Source organism: Equus asinus, chromosome 6, assembly GCF_041296235.1.
Source record: "Equus asinus isolate D_3611 breed Donkey chromosome 6, EquAss-T2T_v2, whole genome shotgun sequence".
Taxonomy (NCBI): Eukaryota; Metazoa; Chordata; class Mammalia; order Perissodactyla; family Equidae; genus Equus; species Equus asinus.
The window spans coordinates 60,116,071-60,135,850 of record NC_091795.1 but is presented as its reverse complement, the minus strand read 5'-3'; the positions used below and the strand labels follow the sequence as shown (position 1 = coordinate 60,135,850).

At 37.1% G+C, this 19,780-nt stretch overlaps 1 protein-coding gene across 27 annotated transcripts in view; it reads right to left on the bottom strand.

The window, feature by feature from the left end:
• NRXN1 (neurexin 1) overlaps window positions 1–19,780 on the bottom strand; it is a 1,069,254-nt gene that overhangs the window by 645,814 nt on the left and 403,660 nt on the right. For 12 of the 27 annotated variants that reach the window (XM_070512109.1, XM_070512110.1, XM_070512121.1 and 9 more), the window contains 3 exons: window positions 9,488–9,789; window positions 7,353–7,397; window positions 6,187–6,348 (listed from right to left, as the gene is read on the bottom strand). In XM_070512109.1, the coding sequence (XP_070368210.1) occupies window positions 6,187–6,348; window positions 7,353–7,397; window positions 9,488–9,789 (509 nt within the window). The remainder of the gene's footprint in view (window positions 1–6,186; window positions 6,349–7,352; window positions 7,398–9,487; window positions 9,790–19,780) is intronic. The other 15 variants (XM_044772404.2, XM_070512116.1, XM_044772408.2 and 12 more) reach the window with 2 other exon arrangements.

Genomic DNA, 19,780 nt, shown 5'->3' with positions numbered 1-19,780 from the left:
GATGTTAGTGCAGGGCTAATCTTCCTCAAAAAAAAAAAAAAAAAAAAAAAAACGTGGATCTGTACAGAATATGTCTCGGAAGAAGTGAGATGGGAGTGCAAAAAGCAATTCTTTTCCCAAAAGAGTAAATGAGGCATGTGGAAAGGTCAATGTATTTGAATTGTAAAATGCTACCTACCAATATATAGACTGTGACAATATAAAAAAAGAGGAAAGGTAGAAAGTATCTGTAAGTATCAGGAACCCTAACCAGGAAGAGTCTGGAGGAAATAAAAGCCTGGGGAGAAATGTGTTTAATCATGACTTTGGAGTACACATGAGGATGTTGTCCTCCCAACTGAAGAAGTCCTCCCTCGTCCAAGGTTGCGTGATTTACAGACATCAGTTAAGATCCCCTCACACTCTAAAGTTCTGCTTGGTCAAATTTCCCCAACAGGTCACAAAACCTTTTGTTTCAAAATTTGAAAAACAACTTGAAATGCAAGTTCTGCCATGGACTTTTGTTCTTATAAGTAAATGACAGGCGCTCTACTCCTCTCTGAGCAATGAGGGAAATAAGACAGGAACAACAGGATGCTTGAGAAGCTACATTTGATGAGCTAGCTCTACCCTGGAAAGGAACAAATTGAGGACTTTACAATTTTCTAAAGTTCTCTGTTGTCCAAAAGAAGAAAGACAGGAATTAAGGGGTATTTGCATGAAGGAAATATTGCATCTCTTTCCCAGTGCTGATACTGGTACATTGTGGGAAATACAGTGCTGCCACTGCAAATGGCAAAGGGGACCATGCTGATTACACAGAGAAATCAACTATTTTTCCACAGTGGGGGAAAAAGCTTACATAAGAGGATATTTTCTGAACCTCATTCACCTCATAGCATCTTGCAAATTTTCAGTGCTAAAAGTTTCTCAGTGTAATTAAAGGTTGAGCTGATCTAATTAGGTTGATGAAATTTTCAGTAGGGATTTAATTCCCCCTAGCATTTCACTTAATTTTCTTTCTAGAATCCTTCCTTAGGCTCATCCCAAGCAACTTTTAGTGGCAGTGCTCTAAATTGCCTCACACAGCCAGCGTCTCGGCTCAAACAACTGATTGTAAAACCTCCAGCAGGTACATACGGCTAAAAACAAACTTCATAAAGGATTCTAGGTTGTTTTATCAAATACAATCCTCTCCTCCTTTTTCAGTTTCATTTCTCTACCAACAAACTATGTTAAATAATCTTCACTCTGCAGGAGGGAAATAGGCATTTCAAAGCATTTTAGAGGCACAAAGAGACTAAGAAACGCCCAATACGAAGAGTAGATTCTGAGGCAAGATTAATGAGGGAGCAGCATAACCCTCCCTTATAAGTCACTTACAACAGAAGTCCTCGTGGTTAAAATATTGGAAGGGAAACACATATTTGTGACATTTTCAACTATCTTTGAAGATATTAAAAAAATCTCTAATGAGTACCTTAGGAATCAACTGTGATTCTTTTATACAGAAAAATGTTTTCCAAGTACGCTAAGGTGAACGGGCAGAGCTACAGACGTCCTCAAACCGACTCCAAGCATCTCATTTGGACACCATGATTTATCTCGTTGCAGGGCCCTCTAATTCCCTCTCCTGTTGTAGCAGTCACTCAAAAACTGCTTGCTAAAAAAATTTAATTTAATTTAAAATGATCAATAACTCTTAAGCAACATATATTTTAGCTTTCACTCAATGTTATAAAAAATGCAAAGAATATAAAAAATGTTTCTGCTAAAGTATGATTAGTACTGCTTTTGTAAAAATCAGATTTAAAAAGCAGATTTTTAAAGACCTATTATCCCCTAGGAATTTCATAGATGCAGGCTGTGTATAATGGTAACTTATTATTTACAATTTTTCCTTCAACTTTTCTCAAATTTATATCCTTGAAAGTCATTTTCAGTGAGTGCAAACATTTCTCAAAGGTTTTTGGATTTATTTATAATGAATATATAAACAATTTTTAAAAAACTACTTTGATCCCCCTATTACAAATTCCTGGCCATTCAAAGTTCCCTTTCTCTCTTTTTTTTTGGTGAGGAAGATTGACCCTGAACTAACATCTGTTGCCAATCTTCCTCTTTTTGCTTGAGGAAGATAGTCCTTGAGGTATCTGTGCCAATCTTCCTCTATTTTGTATGTGGGACGCTGCCTCATCTTGGCTTGATGAGCAGTGTGTAGGTCCATGCCCAGGATCTGAACCCACAAACTCTGGGCCTCCGAAGCGGAGTGCACAAACTTAACCACTACACCACTGGGCTGGCCCTGAAGTTCCCTCTCATTTTGAATAAAGTACCATAGAATGTTCAGGTTAGGTTTCACCAAATTACATTGAACCACTTTTACCTTATTTTGAAAGTTGATAATCACTAAAAAATAATAATTTTTGTAATGAGTGTTAGTTGTTCTACACACCAGCCAAGTCTCATTTCAAACAGGCTTTATGAAATGCCATGCAGGGAAAGCCCTAACTGCTTCTAATGAGCATTAGATTATGGGTTGTTTCATTATGTTGAGTACTTTCTTTTTTTACCTTAAAGAATGAAGATGTGAATTAGTGAGAAAATAGGCCATTTCTATTTTTTTACCTCAAGTGCCACTGTTTACAATGAAATAGAGCCAGCCATTCAAATATTATATTTTATCTGGGCAGTATTCTAATGCTATCCTTTCATTGCTCTTGGGTGGGTCAAGTAACCTCTGTAGGTCTGTTTCCCCATTTCCAAAACAAGGAGGTTGGACTTGCAGAATGATTTCCAGGATCCCTCCTATTCTAACACTGCAAAATTTCTTCTATGACTTCAGACAAGGTAATATTAGCATCTTTCCCAGGACTGGTCATTTTAATCAGGATTACATACTAGATTGAAAACAAAAATGTTACCAGCCATAATGTTTTATACATGCAACGTGCTGCAGGCCAGAAAGCCCAAGCGAGAGTTAAGGATAACTTATGTGGGCTTAGTGTTAAGAGAGATGTGGTGAGAATGAACATAGGTATGTTCTTCTCTTTTCAATAACTCTACAAAGCTTACCTATCTAAAATAAGGTGATTTAACTCAAAATGTATGATACTTTGTCACTATTTCATTTCAGTAGTAGGAAGAGCAGGGCATCCTAAATAGACAGTAATTCAGACGTGGATGAAAACTATGAACCACCAAAAAGCCCTCCAGTTGAGGTCTGTTTTGATTTGTAGGCTGTATCCGCCTGTATCCTCCCACCCTCTGGTGTATCAGATAGAAATAAAGTGCAAGAGATTACACATCAAGAAAAAACTGGCAGCACTTGCTTCAAACACATACCCCAGGCTGTGGAAGAGAGAGAAGTGGGAAGTGCCCAATGAATAAAGAGGAGTGATTTGTATCCAAAACCTATAGAGACAATAGGCGAGTGAATGAATACCCATTGTATGGACTCAGTAACTGCCAATCACAAGTTACGTGGAAGATCATCTGACTTGTTTTTGCTATTGTGGTTTTTGTGGTTGAAAGGCCAATTAAAAGGGGAGGAGTTCTAAAGTGTATGGACTACTGATTAACATTTAAACATTAAAGACGTTAATCTGAAACTGTAATTTTTGATTAAGGCAATCCACTGTAGCTTCATACACACAAAAAATTGCCTTGCCCACTTGGAACCATCAGAAGACAGTGAGGCTCAGGTGAACCCGGAGGTTCACTGCAGAAAACCTCGTATTTTACAGGACACCCCAAAGGGCTCTTTAGCTAGATTCCAGTTTCTGCTAAAGATCCTTGGATTCCTTTCTTTTTTCCAGTCCATGGCAGGACTAACTTTCTGTAGACAAAGCAGGGCCTAAGCGCTGATCGTACGTTGGCCTGTTCATAGTGAAGTGAGCAAATGGGGTGGGTGGCTGGTGGTGCGGTTCTGCCCTCCCCTTCCAATTCCCATCACCAGAAGGGAATTTTAGGCATCTCATTGTGAAATCTAATTATGTTTTTTACTATGTTTCTCTCCAACCTGAAATACATTCTCTATCCCCTGCCAATCCAAATCACAGTCATCCTTCAAGACGCACATTCTGACTCTTCTGTGTATCTTCCCTGTCTACCAGATCTCTCACTCATTTCACCCTTTATGATCTCAAATGGGTGTAACTGTGCCACACAATTTAATACCTCATTCCTCACAGTCTATTATACATTTCTAAAAACGATTTCAGTTTGTAACCAACTGGAGAGATGGTACAATCTTCTATGGCAGGGACCCGAACACATATTTTTGTTGGAATGCTGTATATTATTGTGGCTAAGATCACAAAAGACTGACATCAGACTTCCTTGATGAAGCTCTAGACTTTAATATTCATTAGCTGTGAGACTCTGCTCAAGAAACTTACCTGCGCTGAACCTCAATTTCCTTGTCTAAAAAACACAGGTAATAAAATTACTACCTATATTGTGGAGATCCCTGTAAAGCTCTTAGAATAACATCAGGAACAAAGTAAGAGTTCAGAAAATGTCAGTACCATAATAATAATAATAATAATAAGTATTATTATTATTTTATTATGCCCACAGAGCTTAACATAGTCCTGGGTCACAATACATATTTGTAAAGAGTGAAAATTATTCTCTGACAGGTAATCAATTCCTCCCACCACAGTATGGTTAGATTCCGCCTTTCAGAACTCTGTCTCCTGTGTTTGCTAAAACTGTAGCATTTTCGAATCCCCCTTAGGACTCTTCTGTGTGCATCCACATACTGGGCAATGCAGCATCTATCATGTTCACAGGTTGGAAGATGGGAAAGGATAACTCAAGCAGTAATTGTTCTCCACCGAGGCTTACCTGAATCAAGTTTATATGATTAAAATATTTTCTTTAGAATGAACCAAAGTACATGACTGCTTACCAACAGGACCTATGGCTAGTCATTACTAAATTCAAAATTATTAAACTTTAGGGGCTGGCACGTTCCACTTTGGTGGCCCAGGGTTCGGCAGTTCAGATCCCGGGTGCGGACATGGCACTGAGTGGCAAGCCATGCTGTGGTAGGCGTCCCACATATGAAGTAGAGGAAGATGGGCATGGATGTTAGCTCAGGGTCAGTCTTCCTCAGCAAAAAGAGGAGGATTGGCAGCAGTTAGCTCAGGGCTAATCTTCCTCAAAAGAAGAAAAATTATTAAACTTTATATTTTAGATGTCTACACTATTAAACTGCAGCCATACAATGTAAGAGGAAATTGGTTCCAGCAGTCAAAAGAAATTGTGTTGTGCCTGAATGAAAAATATTCTCCTTTATGGAAAAATATTAAAGTACAAACTGAACTTCAAGGACTTCCTAATCTTTCTCTTTCCATCCCCCAACAAGTTCTGATCCCAGCAAAAGTTACAACAGATAATGACAGCTGAGAATGAGCGATGATATTATCTTTTTATTTTTGCTGAGGAAGATTCGCCCTGAGCTAACACCTGTGTCAATCCTCCTTTATTTTTTTGTATGTGGGACACCTTCACAATGTGGCTGGTGAGTGGAGATGGTCTGAGCCCAGAATCCGAACCCGCAAACCCAGGCCACTGAAGTGGAGATCACGGAACTTTAACTACTCAGCCACAAGGCTGGACCCAAAATTATTATCTTTTATCATGATAGTTTTACTCAGGAAAATTTCAAGTGAACTCATCAGATCACAAATGAAACAGCTTTACTTCCTTCAGAAAGTATTTAAAATAAAGTAAGAAAAGTATTTCATCACAGATTCATTAAGTTTTTGGGTTTTGTTTTATATAGTCTCTCTCTCGGCCTAATTTTTTTTCTTCTTTTTCCTGTACTGCCCAAACAAGTCACTCTGTATACATAACACCTGAGGCATTTAGGTGGAAATGAACAAGGCATTTAGTTTAACTCTAGACCCAATATCTCTTTGTATTTGACTTTCTTTTATAGCTAATACACAACTACCCATACAAATCTTAATTGTGAATTACTTACAGACTACTAAAGAAGAGGAACTTAAGTGCTTCATAATGTTCGATGACCTGCCCCCCTCACCCCAATCCTATACAAATAACAGTAGAATACTGAATTTAAAGTTGTGCCATTTGACTCTGGAAACATCAGGTCTTCAGCAAAGGTGCTTTCAGTTCAGATCTGAAATGATGAGACCATGAATTAGGAATGATTCTGGTGACAGTGATATTTACCTCTTTGAGACAGCCCATAAAGTTGTTACTGACTGGTGACCCTGGAAGGTCTGCTGTGCTGGGACTGCCTCCAACATAGAAAAAGTCATCAGAGCCCAGCATGGTATAATCTTCTTGCGTGTAGCCCGTTGTGGTAAGAATCCCATCCACTGATATTGTCACCTAAATAACAAAGCACAGGGAAAGGACACGCTATACTCAGACCTACATACTGTAATCCTGGGATATGCCTGTTTTGTGTTTTTTTTTTATTATTATTTTTTCATTTTGCTTTTTGCTTTTTTTTTCTATTTGTTTGGTTTTTATTTTTAGACCTATGGCGGAACCCATTTTCATGTCTGTTTGAGGTTTATTCTTGGATTCTATTCAACTAGCCCTAAGAGATCTAAACTAGTTAGAGAGTTAGCTGATTATTGAACTAGTGTCAGCATCATCCCTATTGCAACTCAAAAGTTATTTAGCAGACACAAAAATGGTGTTAGTAAAATGCTTCCTAGGTTAGTTTTGCTGGTGTACATATTAGTAAAGTTTAGTTGTCTGTTATTAACTAATCACAACGTGCACCTTGTTAACATAAAAGGCGCAAGCTATTTCCAGCAACGTCACTATTTGCACTCTTGAGCAGCAGCTGTTCAGCATGCAAGTGCCTACGTCCATGCCAGAGGGGAGGAGAGGCAAAACAACCAGCGAAGCAGCACACGCCGATGTGCACATGCAGGGGGGACAGTACAGTTCGGAAAGGAAAGGAAAGAAAACGGGGAGAACCAAAGGAAAAAACAACTGCTTTGAGATGACGGAAAGATGAGTGGGTGTGGCATCTCCAACATTCCCAAATCAAGTGTGCATGCCATGCATCATGAATGGTTAGAGACTGGCTGAGCCTGCGGTCACTCGGGCCAGCCACCATTTTGTCTTATCCGTGTTAACCACAGCTGGATGCAAAACGTTCGAAACGTTAACGATGCCCCTACAGGTGAGTTGGAAAACAGAAGTTGACAGGAACAGGTAAAAAATAAGAAGGTCAACAACAGATGAAAAGAAGGAGGTCAAAGTAAGCAGAAGAGTACCAACCGCAGTTCCTCTTTTGTTAATGATGTCTACAGTTAAAAGAAAGAAAGAAAACACACGGCAAACCCAAAATAAGAAACAATTAGAATGATATCTACCGAACAATGTAGTTTGTTTACCATAGCGTGTCCAATGCCTGAGTGCTTTGTGGAGAAGGGGGGAGAAAGGAAATTAAAAACTGTGAACAGAATAACGATCGTTACTTAAAAAATATGATGGTCTCTACCATGTTAGTACATTTTTTGATTCAGGTAACGGTTAGTAGAATGAAACATTCCATGAATGACATGTTAGTTATTAAGCATGTTAGTAACATAGAAAAAGGGCAAAAAAATTTTACAAGAAAAAAGCAGACTAACAAATAGGCCTCCCACAGAGGTAATATTTTTCCTGCCAGTATTGTTCATAACTTGCTACTAGACAGAAACAGACATATGGCAATGTTCCCTTTGTCTCCCTGAGTACATCTGACAGACAATTAAAAAGTCTAAAAGGGATTCAAAGCTCATCAGCTGACCACTGCCGCCTTATGCCCATAAGTGATCCGCCCCCAACCCTGACCCACCCCAATCCCAGGAAATTCGTAGGAATCAGTTGGCATTGCCCTACTACTCAATTTTACAGCATACAAGGACTCCTCCTCAATCCAAAACTTCCTTCGGTCATATTGATGGACTTTAGGGTCACAGTTTACTGCAATGAAACAAAGCAAAGATCCTGACACATAGAATGAGTAGAATGGATTTATGTTTAATCTGTCCTGCCACACATGCACCCCGGCTGCATAACTATAATTGCCTTTAAGCTACCAATTCGCAGTTTGGTTTGTAACCTGAGCAAAGGCAAATCTAGAAAGCGGGCTCCTCGAGCCCCACCCTTCCTTCTGTGCTTCTCTCAAATGAGCCTCCGGTCTCTTGGTGAGAATCTGAGAGAAAAAATAAAAAAGGAAAACCAAAGAGACAGACTTAGAGGAAATCCCTGGTCTACAGCTACACTGATGGCAGGCGACCATCTCCCAAGGCAGGTGTGAAGCAGGCAGGCCCCACCCATGCCAATAAGGCCTCTGAAAGGTCTTCGGGGTGTTGGGGGGGAGGGGTCTTGAGAATCCTTCAGTTTTTCTTGTCTGCCTTAGCTAGACTAATCTGTACTCCTAAAATTTCTTTTTGCTTCTCTAGCTCGGATAGTTTAAGCCTTTCAGAAGCAGGAAAGAAAAGGTTAGATGGTTAACAGCTCAGAAAGAGAGGGCTGTTTTAGTAAAGGAAAACCAGAGACAATTCGGTCATTCTGCAACTGTTCAGAGAAACAACAAATATGTTAAGTATATTAGTTTGAGATCAGCATGTACTGCAGAAAAATTAGTCACTGTCAACATTTAACAAAATGATACATTGTAATGTCATAAAATTTTAAATAATAACCAAAGCTTATGATGTTCAATATATAAGGACAACCTATTCACTTTCATCTGTACATATATATATATATATACTGTAATAATATGTCTCAGTTAAAAACATACAGTATATGTGGACCCATAGATTTACTGAAGAATTGATATTTTCCTAGTATATAGACTCTTGCAAAAATGTTTTAAAAGTACGGTCAAATAGAAATGGGCACCTAGAAGATGAACTGGCCTCTCCAGAGTCATTTGGGGTTTAACTTAAAGTGATTATACCAAAAATAAAAATACCTTTATAAACAGACTCTTCAGGAGATGCATGAGCCCCCAAAGTCATTTTCCCCCCTCAGGGACTTTTCTAGTCCCCAGTTCAGAGGTGGGGGTGAGGAGAGAAGAGGGATTGATACAATCCCAAACCACAAACACACTGGTTTCATTTCAACTACAAAAAAGGAACTGTGATTTAATGACCCCAATGTGCATGCTTCCAAATGATCACCATGAAAACTAGAATTCAAAATCAAACAAATGAAAAATCAAAAACACAACAAAATTACACACATCACAGGAAGGGCAGGTCGCAGGGATATCCTTGCAGCCCTCTGGGCAATTGTCATATGTCGCTGTATCAAAATAGCCTTTGGGCCCCCAGAACTTTCTAGATATGCCCCTGCTCAAGTATGGCAGGAAGATTCATCTCAGAAGAAGAAAAAGCTAATTTGTAAGCGACTCTGAGGAGCCCTGTATCATGTTGTTAGGGTTTTCAAGTACCACAAACACAGCTGTAGTGAGAAACAAAGCCAGTTACTGTCTTATCCACTGCGCTGTTACCTGACGCAGATTCCTGGTGACTTTCACATCATGCCAGGCATTATCATTAAACTTTCCATTCACGGGCTCCACTAGTGCTTCAAAGGCCCCTGATCCCAAATTAATGACCAGAGAGACAGCTCCATTTTTCAGGGCAAGATTGACATAATCAGCCGATTTCCCAGTGTGAAGCATCAGTCCATTCCTCTGAAGGGTTTTAAAGGACAGAGTTATTTCATCACTGCTGCTTTGAATGGGGTTTTGAGACAAGTCGTAGCAGAAGTATTCAGATCCTTTGAAAGTGGCAATATATTCTTCTTTTCCTAGAAGAAAACAGATAACATACAGGCATGAGTAAAGAAATATACTATGCAAATCAGCAGATTTTAACAGAAACAATAACTAATCATCCCCAAATTAACTCTCTTTAATTAACATTCATGGCAAGAGCCCTGTCAAAGACGGTCAAATAGTACTGTAGGTGGCAGTATATTTTTAATAAACCTCCTCAGCTATTGGACCAGCAACGGCAGTAGCTAAAGCTGACACTCTTGAAAATTCAATTAATTTTTAACTATCACTACAAGAGCTCTGATCAGGCAAAGTAGCTCTGTGATATCTCCAGGGCACGAATCAGGTACCATAAATGCATATGGGATGGTTCTACTCTGCTGGCAACAATGGATTCCAATGTGTTTGCAATATTCTCTCCATCCAACGGATGCGTTATTTTAATTTTCAGTGAGACATTTATATTCAAAAATTTTCTCAGTGAAGAGCCAAATATTTTCATCACTGAGAAACCATAACAAATTATCTGGTGAGGGGAAAGCAAAGAAAAAAATAGAATTTGGACTGAGAGTAAAGAGATCTCCTATAGAGCATGCACATTTTTTTTTTCCCCGGGTGTAGGAAGCAGTGATAGAAAGCTTAATTGAGTCAGCTGGATTGTTCATTCATTCCCTGATCTCACCAAGCAGATGGTAGGGCTGGCTTTTAGGAAACTGGTAAGAATTCCAGCACATCATCATGGGGATAGCATGTAAATGAAGTCTCAACACAACATTTTCTATGATATCTCAGTCTTCTACCATAGTTAGGAGTAACAATGTGGATCCCGCCAGACATTACATAGATCACACAGAAATACGGCTACTTGAAAAGAGTAGGCTTTTCCAACTGATGAAGTGAGTTTAACCAATGGAAGAGTATAAGCCAAAAACTGCCTCAACTTCCTGGGCAAAGATAGCATTGTGCCAAGAAAAATGAGACAGTATGGTCTGAAATCAGCTTCTGATAAACTATAAACATAGAATTATAAGTGGTACTAGGGAATCTTAATACATTTCACCGGTAGTATGGCATTTTTACTATACCCACTAAAGAGTTCATATACCAAAAGGGGTTTCACTCTTACCCTGTCAGTAGGTTTTTACCTTGGGGCTATTTTCATTTGATAGTCAAATAACTCATGTCCTTGCAACAGAGTTCAAAGTTTCAGCTCGTCAGTGCTGATGACCTGACTCCCCGGACGCACATAAGGGGCTATAGGTAGGCAAGGCATGGCACTGAGTAAGAGAGTGAAGACCTAGGGACTGTCGCTAGGTTAGTGAGCCATTGAAGACTAGTCACTGCCTACTAGCAAACTATTAGTGAAGGCTAGTGCTTGGGCCAAACCCACCATATTCTGAGGCAGAGTCATAGCAAGGACAACCCAATCCACAGCAGAAGGTCCCTCCCATTCAAACACTCAAAATATTGGGTTAGCACTTCCCAATGTTAAGCCCAGTACTAGTCTTTAGGGGTAATGGAGTGACCAAGATTAACCTAATTCCTGTCTCTGAAAGTTTATAGTCCAGGTGTGTGCCTCCCTGGTTAGTTCAATATGGCAAGTGGCTTGATATTGGGGGCTAGCACAACTAAATATTTCTGATATACTGAGGGAAAAAAAGTAGGCCAAAACATGAAATTAGATACTAGCTTGGCCACTTGCTAACTGCATCGGGGGCAATTAAGCATCTTCTCAAGATTCAGTTTCTGAAAATGGTTAATGATACCGATCTTTCATGGCAAAATGAGATAATGTCTGTATAGGCATCTGACAAAGTTGGTGGGCACTAGGAATGGTAGATGTCTTCCTCCTTGCCCATCTAATATGATAAATGTGCTAAACGATCTAAAACAAATAGCATATGTCATATTTTATTGTAAAATCTAGAGTATTCTCTTTAAGATCAGAAACTGAACAAGGATGCCCATTATCAACATACTATACTTGAAGTCCCAGCTAATGTAGGAAGACAAGAAAAATATATAAGCATTATAAAGGTTATAAGTGAAAAAAAAACATATTAGTAAATATTATTGTACAAATTAAAAGAACAAAATAATCTTCAAAAATTATTGGTGTTAAGGTATTTCAGAAAGATTGCAGTGTTCTATGTACCGGGGACAACCAGTGTTTTAAATATGTATAAACAGATATATACATTCAATGAAATTCCAATAAAAATCTCAATGAATTTTTTAAATGAATGTGAAAAGCTGATTCTACATGTTCTATGGGAAAAACAAAGAGCCTAAAATAGCCAAGATATGTCAGAGAAAGAAGATAGAGCAACTTTCCTGTTTAAAGATGGGCATTTATTAGAAAATTGTGGTAATTAAGATAATGCATTAGGATAGAGGGAATAAAGATAACCAATCAAATTAAAAATAATCTTAAGCATATATGAAAATGATTTATATCAAATCAAGCATTGCATATAAATTAGCAAAGTATAAATTAGTCAATAAACAGTGCTGGGACAACTGGTTATCTATATGAATAACATGAAATTGGATCTTTCATCATTTTTTGATTTACAAAAATTAATTCTCCATGGACTACAGTATACATTAGTGAAGCAAATCTGTAAAATTTTTGTCAGACAAGAAATTATGATCCTGAAGTCTGGAAAATAGGCACACAAAGCACTAATAAAATATTGATAAATTCAATCATATTAAAATTGAGAACACCTGTTCATCAATAAAACAATAAAGGTAGTAAGAATTTAAATAAAAACTTGTGAGATAATAGTTTCATACCATATTACTCAACAAAGGAAAGGACTAGAATCCAAGATATGCAAAACACTCTGATAAATTAATATGCAAAGAGAGACAAACAATAGGAAAATAGGCAAAAAAAATACAGTAATTTCATAGAAGAATGAGTGTATAAATACATGCCCTCTGAATAAATGAAAAGATGCTCAATCCTCTGAGTCTTCAGGGAAAGGCAGAAATCAAACTATATTCAGATACCATTTCATAGTCATAAAACGGACAAAAAATGAAAAGAGAGAAAAATTCCAGGTTTTGGAAAAGCTGTGGATAAACAGTAATTCTCATCCACTGCTGATGAGAGTACTGATGAGATGAAAATTGACCAACTACAATAAGCACTATTTGGCATTAGGCAATCCTGGGGGAATTTCATATATTATGAAGCCTCAGTCCTTAGAAAATGGTTACCATAATCAATAAAAGTAACATTCCCTAATGCCTCTCAATTCATTTCTCTCTGTTCATTGTTCTGATCATTTGATGATAGGTAGTTAGCGAATTCTGGTTCTATATATACACATACATCATATATGGTGATATCCAGTTATCTGAAGATGATATTTATAAAATTTTCATCTCCATTGAACACTCAGAATAGGTCTCTGAGCTACAGGGAGTTTTAGAGACCCTCCTCTAGGCCAACCCTTTAATTTAATTATTAAGAAAGTAAGGCCCAGGGAGTTTAAATTACTGTCAAATTCAGAAAGTGTGTCAGTAACAGAAGCAAGACTAGAACTCAGTCTTCTGACTATCCTTAAACAACTAAAGAACAGAGTTTGGGGGCTTGAAGAGGTTTGGTCTAGTTATAAGGCTGTAGTATTTTATCCAAGTGACCTCTTATCATTCCAAGTCTGTATAATTCAGACTGAATCTTGACAAAGGATTCATTTACCAGATAATGTGTCAGAGCCAAGGGGAAAAATAGTTAATACAGTTTGCAATTCACTACATGGCAAGCTTTGAAGTCATATGAGTGCTGATGACATTTAACACTATGATATTTCTATTACTTAAAAATGAAAATATATTGTTCCTTTTATATTGTTTAATTTCAAATTTAGGTAATTCAAATTTGCATTATGTGCAACCACATAGTTTCGGAAAAATTCACTCTGTAGAATAAAACATTACTTTGAAATGCTATAAATGAGACATGACTCTTAAGCAGGGAAACTATTTTCGCTATGTTCTTTTTCATGAAAGAATACATACATTAAGTGAAAATACGAAAATCATTCTATTTTCTACAATATAAGAGGACTATATTTCCTCCAATTCATTGTCTGCTACTGCATAGTCTCTGTCACTAAGTTTTGTGCTATGTCATATGCAAACACCAAGCAGCATGGTGAAGTGTTATTTATGTTTTCCTGTTGAACAATTAAAGAATGGGTCTACTTCCACTTTAAAATATAAGTCCCAAACATCTTGTGTACTTCTGATGTTTGCTGAAACAATAAACATAAGAAGAAATTAGATCCATAGCAATACAAATATCAACAAATACTTGCATCCAGGATACATAAAGAACTTATACAAATCAATAAAGAAAAAAACTAGACAAACCAACAGGAAAAAAAGACAAAACACTCGAACAGACACTTCCTGAAAAAAGATATCCACATGAAAAGATGTTCAATTTTATCACTCTGAAGAGAAATGCAAACTAAAACCACAGTGAAATATCAATACATTCCCCTGCAATGAATAAAATGAGGAAGAATAAAACTGCCAAGTGTTACTGAGGATGCGGAGCAAGTGAAATTGTCATATATTGCTGGCGGGAAATTTTTGAAATTGTTTGGCATTATCTTTTAAAGCTGAACATATGCCTACCCTATGACTCAGAAATTCCATTTGTGAGTATACAACCAACAAAAGTGCACACAAAGATCATCAGAATAATATACCAGAATGTTCACAGTAGCACTCTACATAATAACCTCAAACTGAACACTACTGAAATGCCAGTCAATAGTAGAATGGATAAATAAATTGGGGTATAGTCACACAATGTAATATTAAACAGCAGTAAGAATATATGATCTACAACTACACGCAAAAATATGGATAAATCTCACACTATTAATGTTGAGTAAAAAAAAAATGCCAGACACAGAAGAGAACATACTTATGATTCCATTTACATACAAATTTTAAAAACAGGCAAAATTAATCTCTACTGTTGTCAGCCAAGAACATGGCTACCCTTGGTAGGATAGAGGGGAGACTGGTGATGAGTATTTTTGGGGTGCTAGTAACATTCTGTTTTTGATCTGGATGTTGGCTATAGGTGTACTAATAGTGCAAAAAATAATATAGCTATACACTTATGATATGTGCACTTCCTAGTATTAAGACTATATTTCAATAAAAAGTTTTAATAATCTGGATGATTCAGAATAAAACAAATTAATCTGATAAAGTATTTTCTTTCTGATTAATAGGGTGATATGAGCAACACACTATCCCTATTAATGCTACTTTTATTAGTAAAAACTAAAATAATAGTATTATTATTATTGATATCAATTACGTAGCATTTAAACACTTTGCAATGCATGTTAATAAACTTTAACATCATTTGCTCTTCAGAGCAACCTCATAAGGTTTAGAAAAAAATATATTGGCTGCAGGGATATAATTATAATCATTTGAAGGACCATACTCTAAATATGTTGATTAACGAATCAATATCAAGATGAAGGGAGTATCTATTACTATTCACCAAAATGTTATGATATAACTAGAGAAATAATTTAAAAATAAACTAGGAGCATTTATTTAATACTCTATACTAATTGGTTTCACAGTGCTATACAATTGGAGGAAGAGATTTAATAGGGTGCCATTGGATTTAAGTCCTATTCAATTTTCACCCCTCCAATAACTTAGATGAAAAAACACAGTTCTTGCTCATCTAGTTTTCTGAGGAAATGCTCAATGGAAAAATTTGGGGACCAGCCCCATGGCTAAGAGGTTAAGTTAGCGAGCTCTGCTTCAGCGGCCTGGGGCTTGCTGCTTCAGATCCTGGGTGCAGGCCTAGCACAGCTCATCAAGCCATGCTGAGGTGGCTTCCTACATAGAGGAACTAGAAGAATCTACAACTAGTATATACAACTATGTACTGAAGGGCTTTCCGGAAAAAAAAATGGGGGGTAAGATTAGCAACAGATATTAGCTCAGGGCCAATCTTCCTCGCCAAAAATAAATAAATAAATAAAATTCTTCAAAAAAAAAAGAAAGAAAAATTGGAATTCTATACATTCTTATCAAGCTCACTAGATAAGCTGCCTCTAACAAAGTTAAATCTGACAGGAATAAACCTGAGTCCTATTCTCAGGTCCAAAACCACCCAACTGAACAAGTAACAGAATTTAGGAAACATAAGAGAAATAAAGCAAAATTTTTGGCAGTCTTAGAACATGAATCAGCAGTGTGATATCCCTTTCTGTTGCCTATACATGGGGTAAAATCTCATTAATTTGGCTCTGCTTCCACAGCTTTCAAGTTCATTCACTGCACTTCTTTACTAAGTGAAGAATCTGCCAGAGAATGACCCTACCTCCTGAGGACAGGGATGCCTCTGGGTCGAGAGAAGTTCCACTGTCCCCACTTACAGGAAGAATGTCAGGCCATTTTCCTATGCCAAGAAACTGGCCTACATTATTGTTCTTGATTATCTTGCTTTTCACATATACAATCCCAATCACACAGGTTTGTAAGGTTTTACTATATTCATGTGATTCTAAGGATGTCTTCAAACACAAACTAGAAAGCAAAATCAACATCTGAAAAAAACAAATGAACAAAAATAGACATTTGAGTGAGAGACTTGCTTCATTTGTTTTTCTACTCTGGAAGTCAAATACACAAGAATATTTTGCCAGAAACATCCTTGACTAAACAAAGGTACACACTAGAATTTTACATTATTAAATTAAATAATAAGCCTGGCTGTCTCTGACTATAAAGATAAAACAAGTTTAGAAAAACAGAAAAGGAAAGTCTGCCTATTGAAAATCACAATCAGGTTAAATCCTCAGTCCCTAAGAAGTGTAACAGAAAACAGTACTATTTTATTTGCCACAACCCTGTGTAATTCAGAAATTAAAACAATCAATTGATTATTACAAGGAAAGACTGCAGTATTTTAAAGAGAGTAGTTCACTCTTCCCTTAGATTTTCTATGTGATGCAGTGTTGGAAAACATTCTGAAATTCCCAAGTATGATTCAACCTATGACCATTCTGAGGTTAGCTTCTATTATCTGAAGCAAGAAATCAAGCTTTATAAAATATTCCTTTTTCAAGGTTTTATTTCACTTTAGGTACACATCAAGGCAACCAATCTGGAAATAAGTTGCCAAGTATACATCAGATAACCCCCAAAAAGATGATATGTTTGAGGTTATTAAATATGAAAGCTAAAGGAGACTTAGATATTATTTAGTTCAATGCCTTTATTTATTAGATGAAGAGAGAGAGGCATCCAACAAATAAAATTATGGTCACGTAACTAATCGGGGTAGAATCAAAACATAATTCTTGCCCTCCTGACTCCAGTCTTATGCTCTTCCCTATTTCCCAGGTAGTGTCACGAAATGAGCCCATAACTCATGACCAAAAACTAAATGCAGTTTAAACTTGAATAAATTTTTCCAAAAGAAAATAGGGCCCGCTCCCAGACTCTGGTACAACAATTTCCCAATCCTATTGTGCAACTGATTTGCATTTGTTTAAATAACCGCAGGTGCTGGAAACCAAACAGGCCACTCTAGGCCTGTCTGGGCTGATGACCAGTCAGTTCTCCAGAGATCACATGATACACAGGGAAAGTAACAAACAAATACTCTTGTATTCCAGGTATGCAATATTGTAATTTCTGGGCCTGCCTCACGCTCAACTCCCAACAACTGAATCTATGACAACCAGACACTGGCATCTTTTAACCTGGAGGAAACCAGTGACATAATCAAAATAAAAACATAGCTTGGTGAATATAAACTTTACAAACAATCTCTAGATGAATTTACAAATCCTTTGGGTGCCAAATAATGATTACTTAATAAAGAAGTAAATTGTATTATATAATTATAAGAGTACAATTATATTCATAGTAGATTATAAATATTCTATATTTATAGACAATCATTTATAAAATGGATATGGAATAAATAATTTCAAGTATGAAATCATCTTATTACCAACTTGGTCAGGGCACTATATACTGAACAATTTGTCTCTCTAATGACATTCCAAAGAGTGGCCAATTTATAACATGCCTCTTTCTCCCTAGAATCAGAGTGGGCCGGCCTCTAACTCTCAAAATCTTTAATTTGAGCTATCCAAATATTGTGACCATGTGGTCAACTGCTCCACATTAAAGAATCTGATTTTTTTTTTTTTATAGATACAAATTGCAATATCTTAGAAGGCAAAAGCAGAGCAGAGGAGACCCCTCAGGTCCCCTCCCCAACCTACTGATGCAGAATCTGTATTTTAACGGTGATTTGCGTGCACACTGAAGTGTAAGAGTCCTATTGTTATAACAGATTCTTAGATTGCTGATCGTTTTTGCATGTCTGTCACATCCGACTTAAGTATTAAAGACAAAATATTTTGATATCACAACAGTTTCTTAAGGGATAAACACTCAGATCACCTACTTTGCATCTTTTGATTCGAAAAACAAAGCCTAAAAAAAAATCAGAGAGATTTGATCAGTGTGTAGATGTGTCAAATATCTATATAATATGCATCCCAGCAGAGAGTCCAGTCATTAAAACATTGGAGGTAATCTGAATTCTTATTCTCAATGTGTTTCACCTTCAGGCAATATTACAATAGGATTCTCTGTGGGTTTGGGGACTTAGCACTACTCTTCTAGATAAAACTAAAGGGTGTATACCTTCTGGTACAGTCTAACAAATAGTCATTATTAGTGTATATACTTAATGAGCTTCATGCAATTGCATTTATGTCTCTAGAAATATCTTGGTTTATCCACTGCTGCAACCAAAAACAAATTATTGTGCATTCTGGATGTGACCTGACTCAGTGAAAACTAACGAGCCTGGTCGTCACATTTCTACTTATTATAGTTAGGGAACTCATAACATTGTAGAGTCAATAGTGCCTACCAACAGGACAAATACACGCTGCTAAGTCAAAGTCTACTATGTGGAAAACAAAAATGGCAATTCCTTAAAAGAAAGAACTAAACTTACATTATCTTGGCAGCCTCAGTATTTTAAGTGGAGATGCAAGTAAATAAACATGTGATAATTGTAATGAAAAATTATGCTGGGTTGGGAAGGGATGTACTTACTAACCCCTACTTCTTAGGAGGCTCAGCTAATATTTTTATTTTGTTTTATTTTATTTTATTTTTTTCTTTTTTTCAGATGGATTGCTAACTTGTAATTAAAATAATGCAAAGTAGTAAGTCAGCATATACTAAGATCTGTATAAACCAGGAACAGTTGGATTGTAGAGTACCATTCATTGCACTACGGGAAGAAGAGAAGGGATGCTGGAAACTCATGGCATATCTTTGATCTTAAGACAAAAAATATTGAATACAAAAGTCACCCATGTAAAGATCTAGTACCGAAACTGGAATTAAGAGGGAGATTAATATTCACTCACGCATCATTCATTTTACAATTATATATAAGATGCCCAGAATTTGGAGGCACTATTCTATACATTAGAAATACATCAGTAAACAAGGCCCCCAGGGTTTTCCCTCTCATCAAACTAGAGGGGCAGAGGTAACCATAAATAAATAAACAGTCCTATGTGACACTGAGCAAACAAAACAGATCCAATGAGAGAGTGAGGATGACTGGAGCAGGGAGATTGATTTAGGTGACTAGGAAAGCTCTCTCAGCAGATGACATTTAAACTGAGACCTGAACGCTGAGGAGCCTCTTATGGGAAAGTCTTGGCAAGGAGTATCCCAAGCAGAAAGAACTCAAAGCACAACCTCCTGAAATGAGGAAATATTTGGTTCATCTCAGGAATGGAGAAAAATCCAGTGAGCACTGAGCATCGTGAAACAGGGGCATGTGGAATGAGATGAGATTTGGGGTTAGGTCAGGTAGGGCCTTCTCAACTTTGGTGAAACTTTTGGATTTCAGTCCATCTACAATGGGAAGCCATTGGAGTATTGTCAGTTGAGGGGTGACATGATTTGATT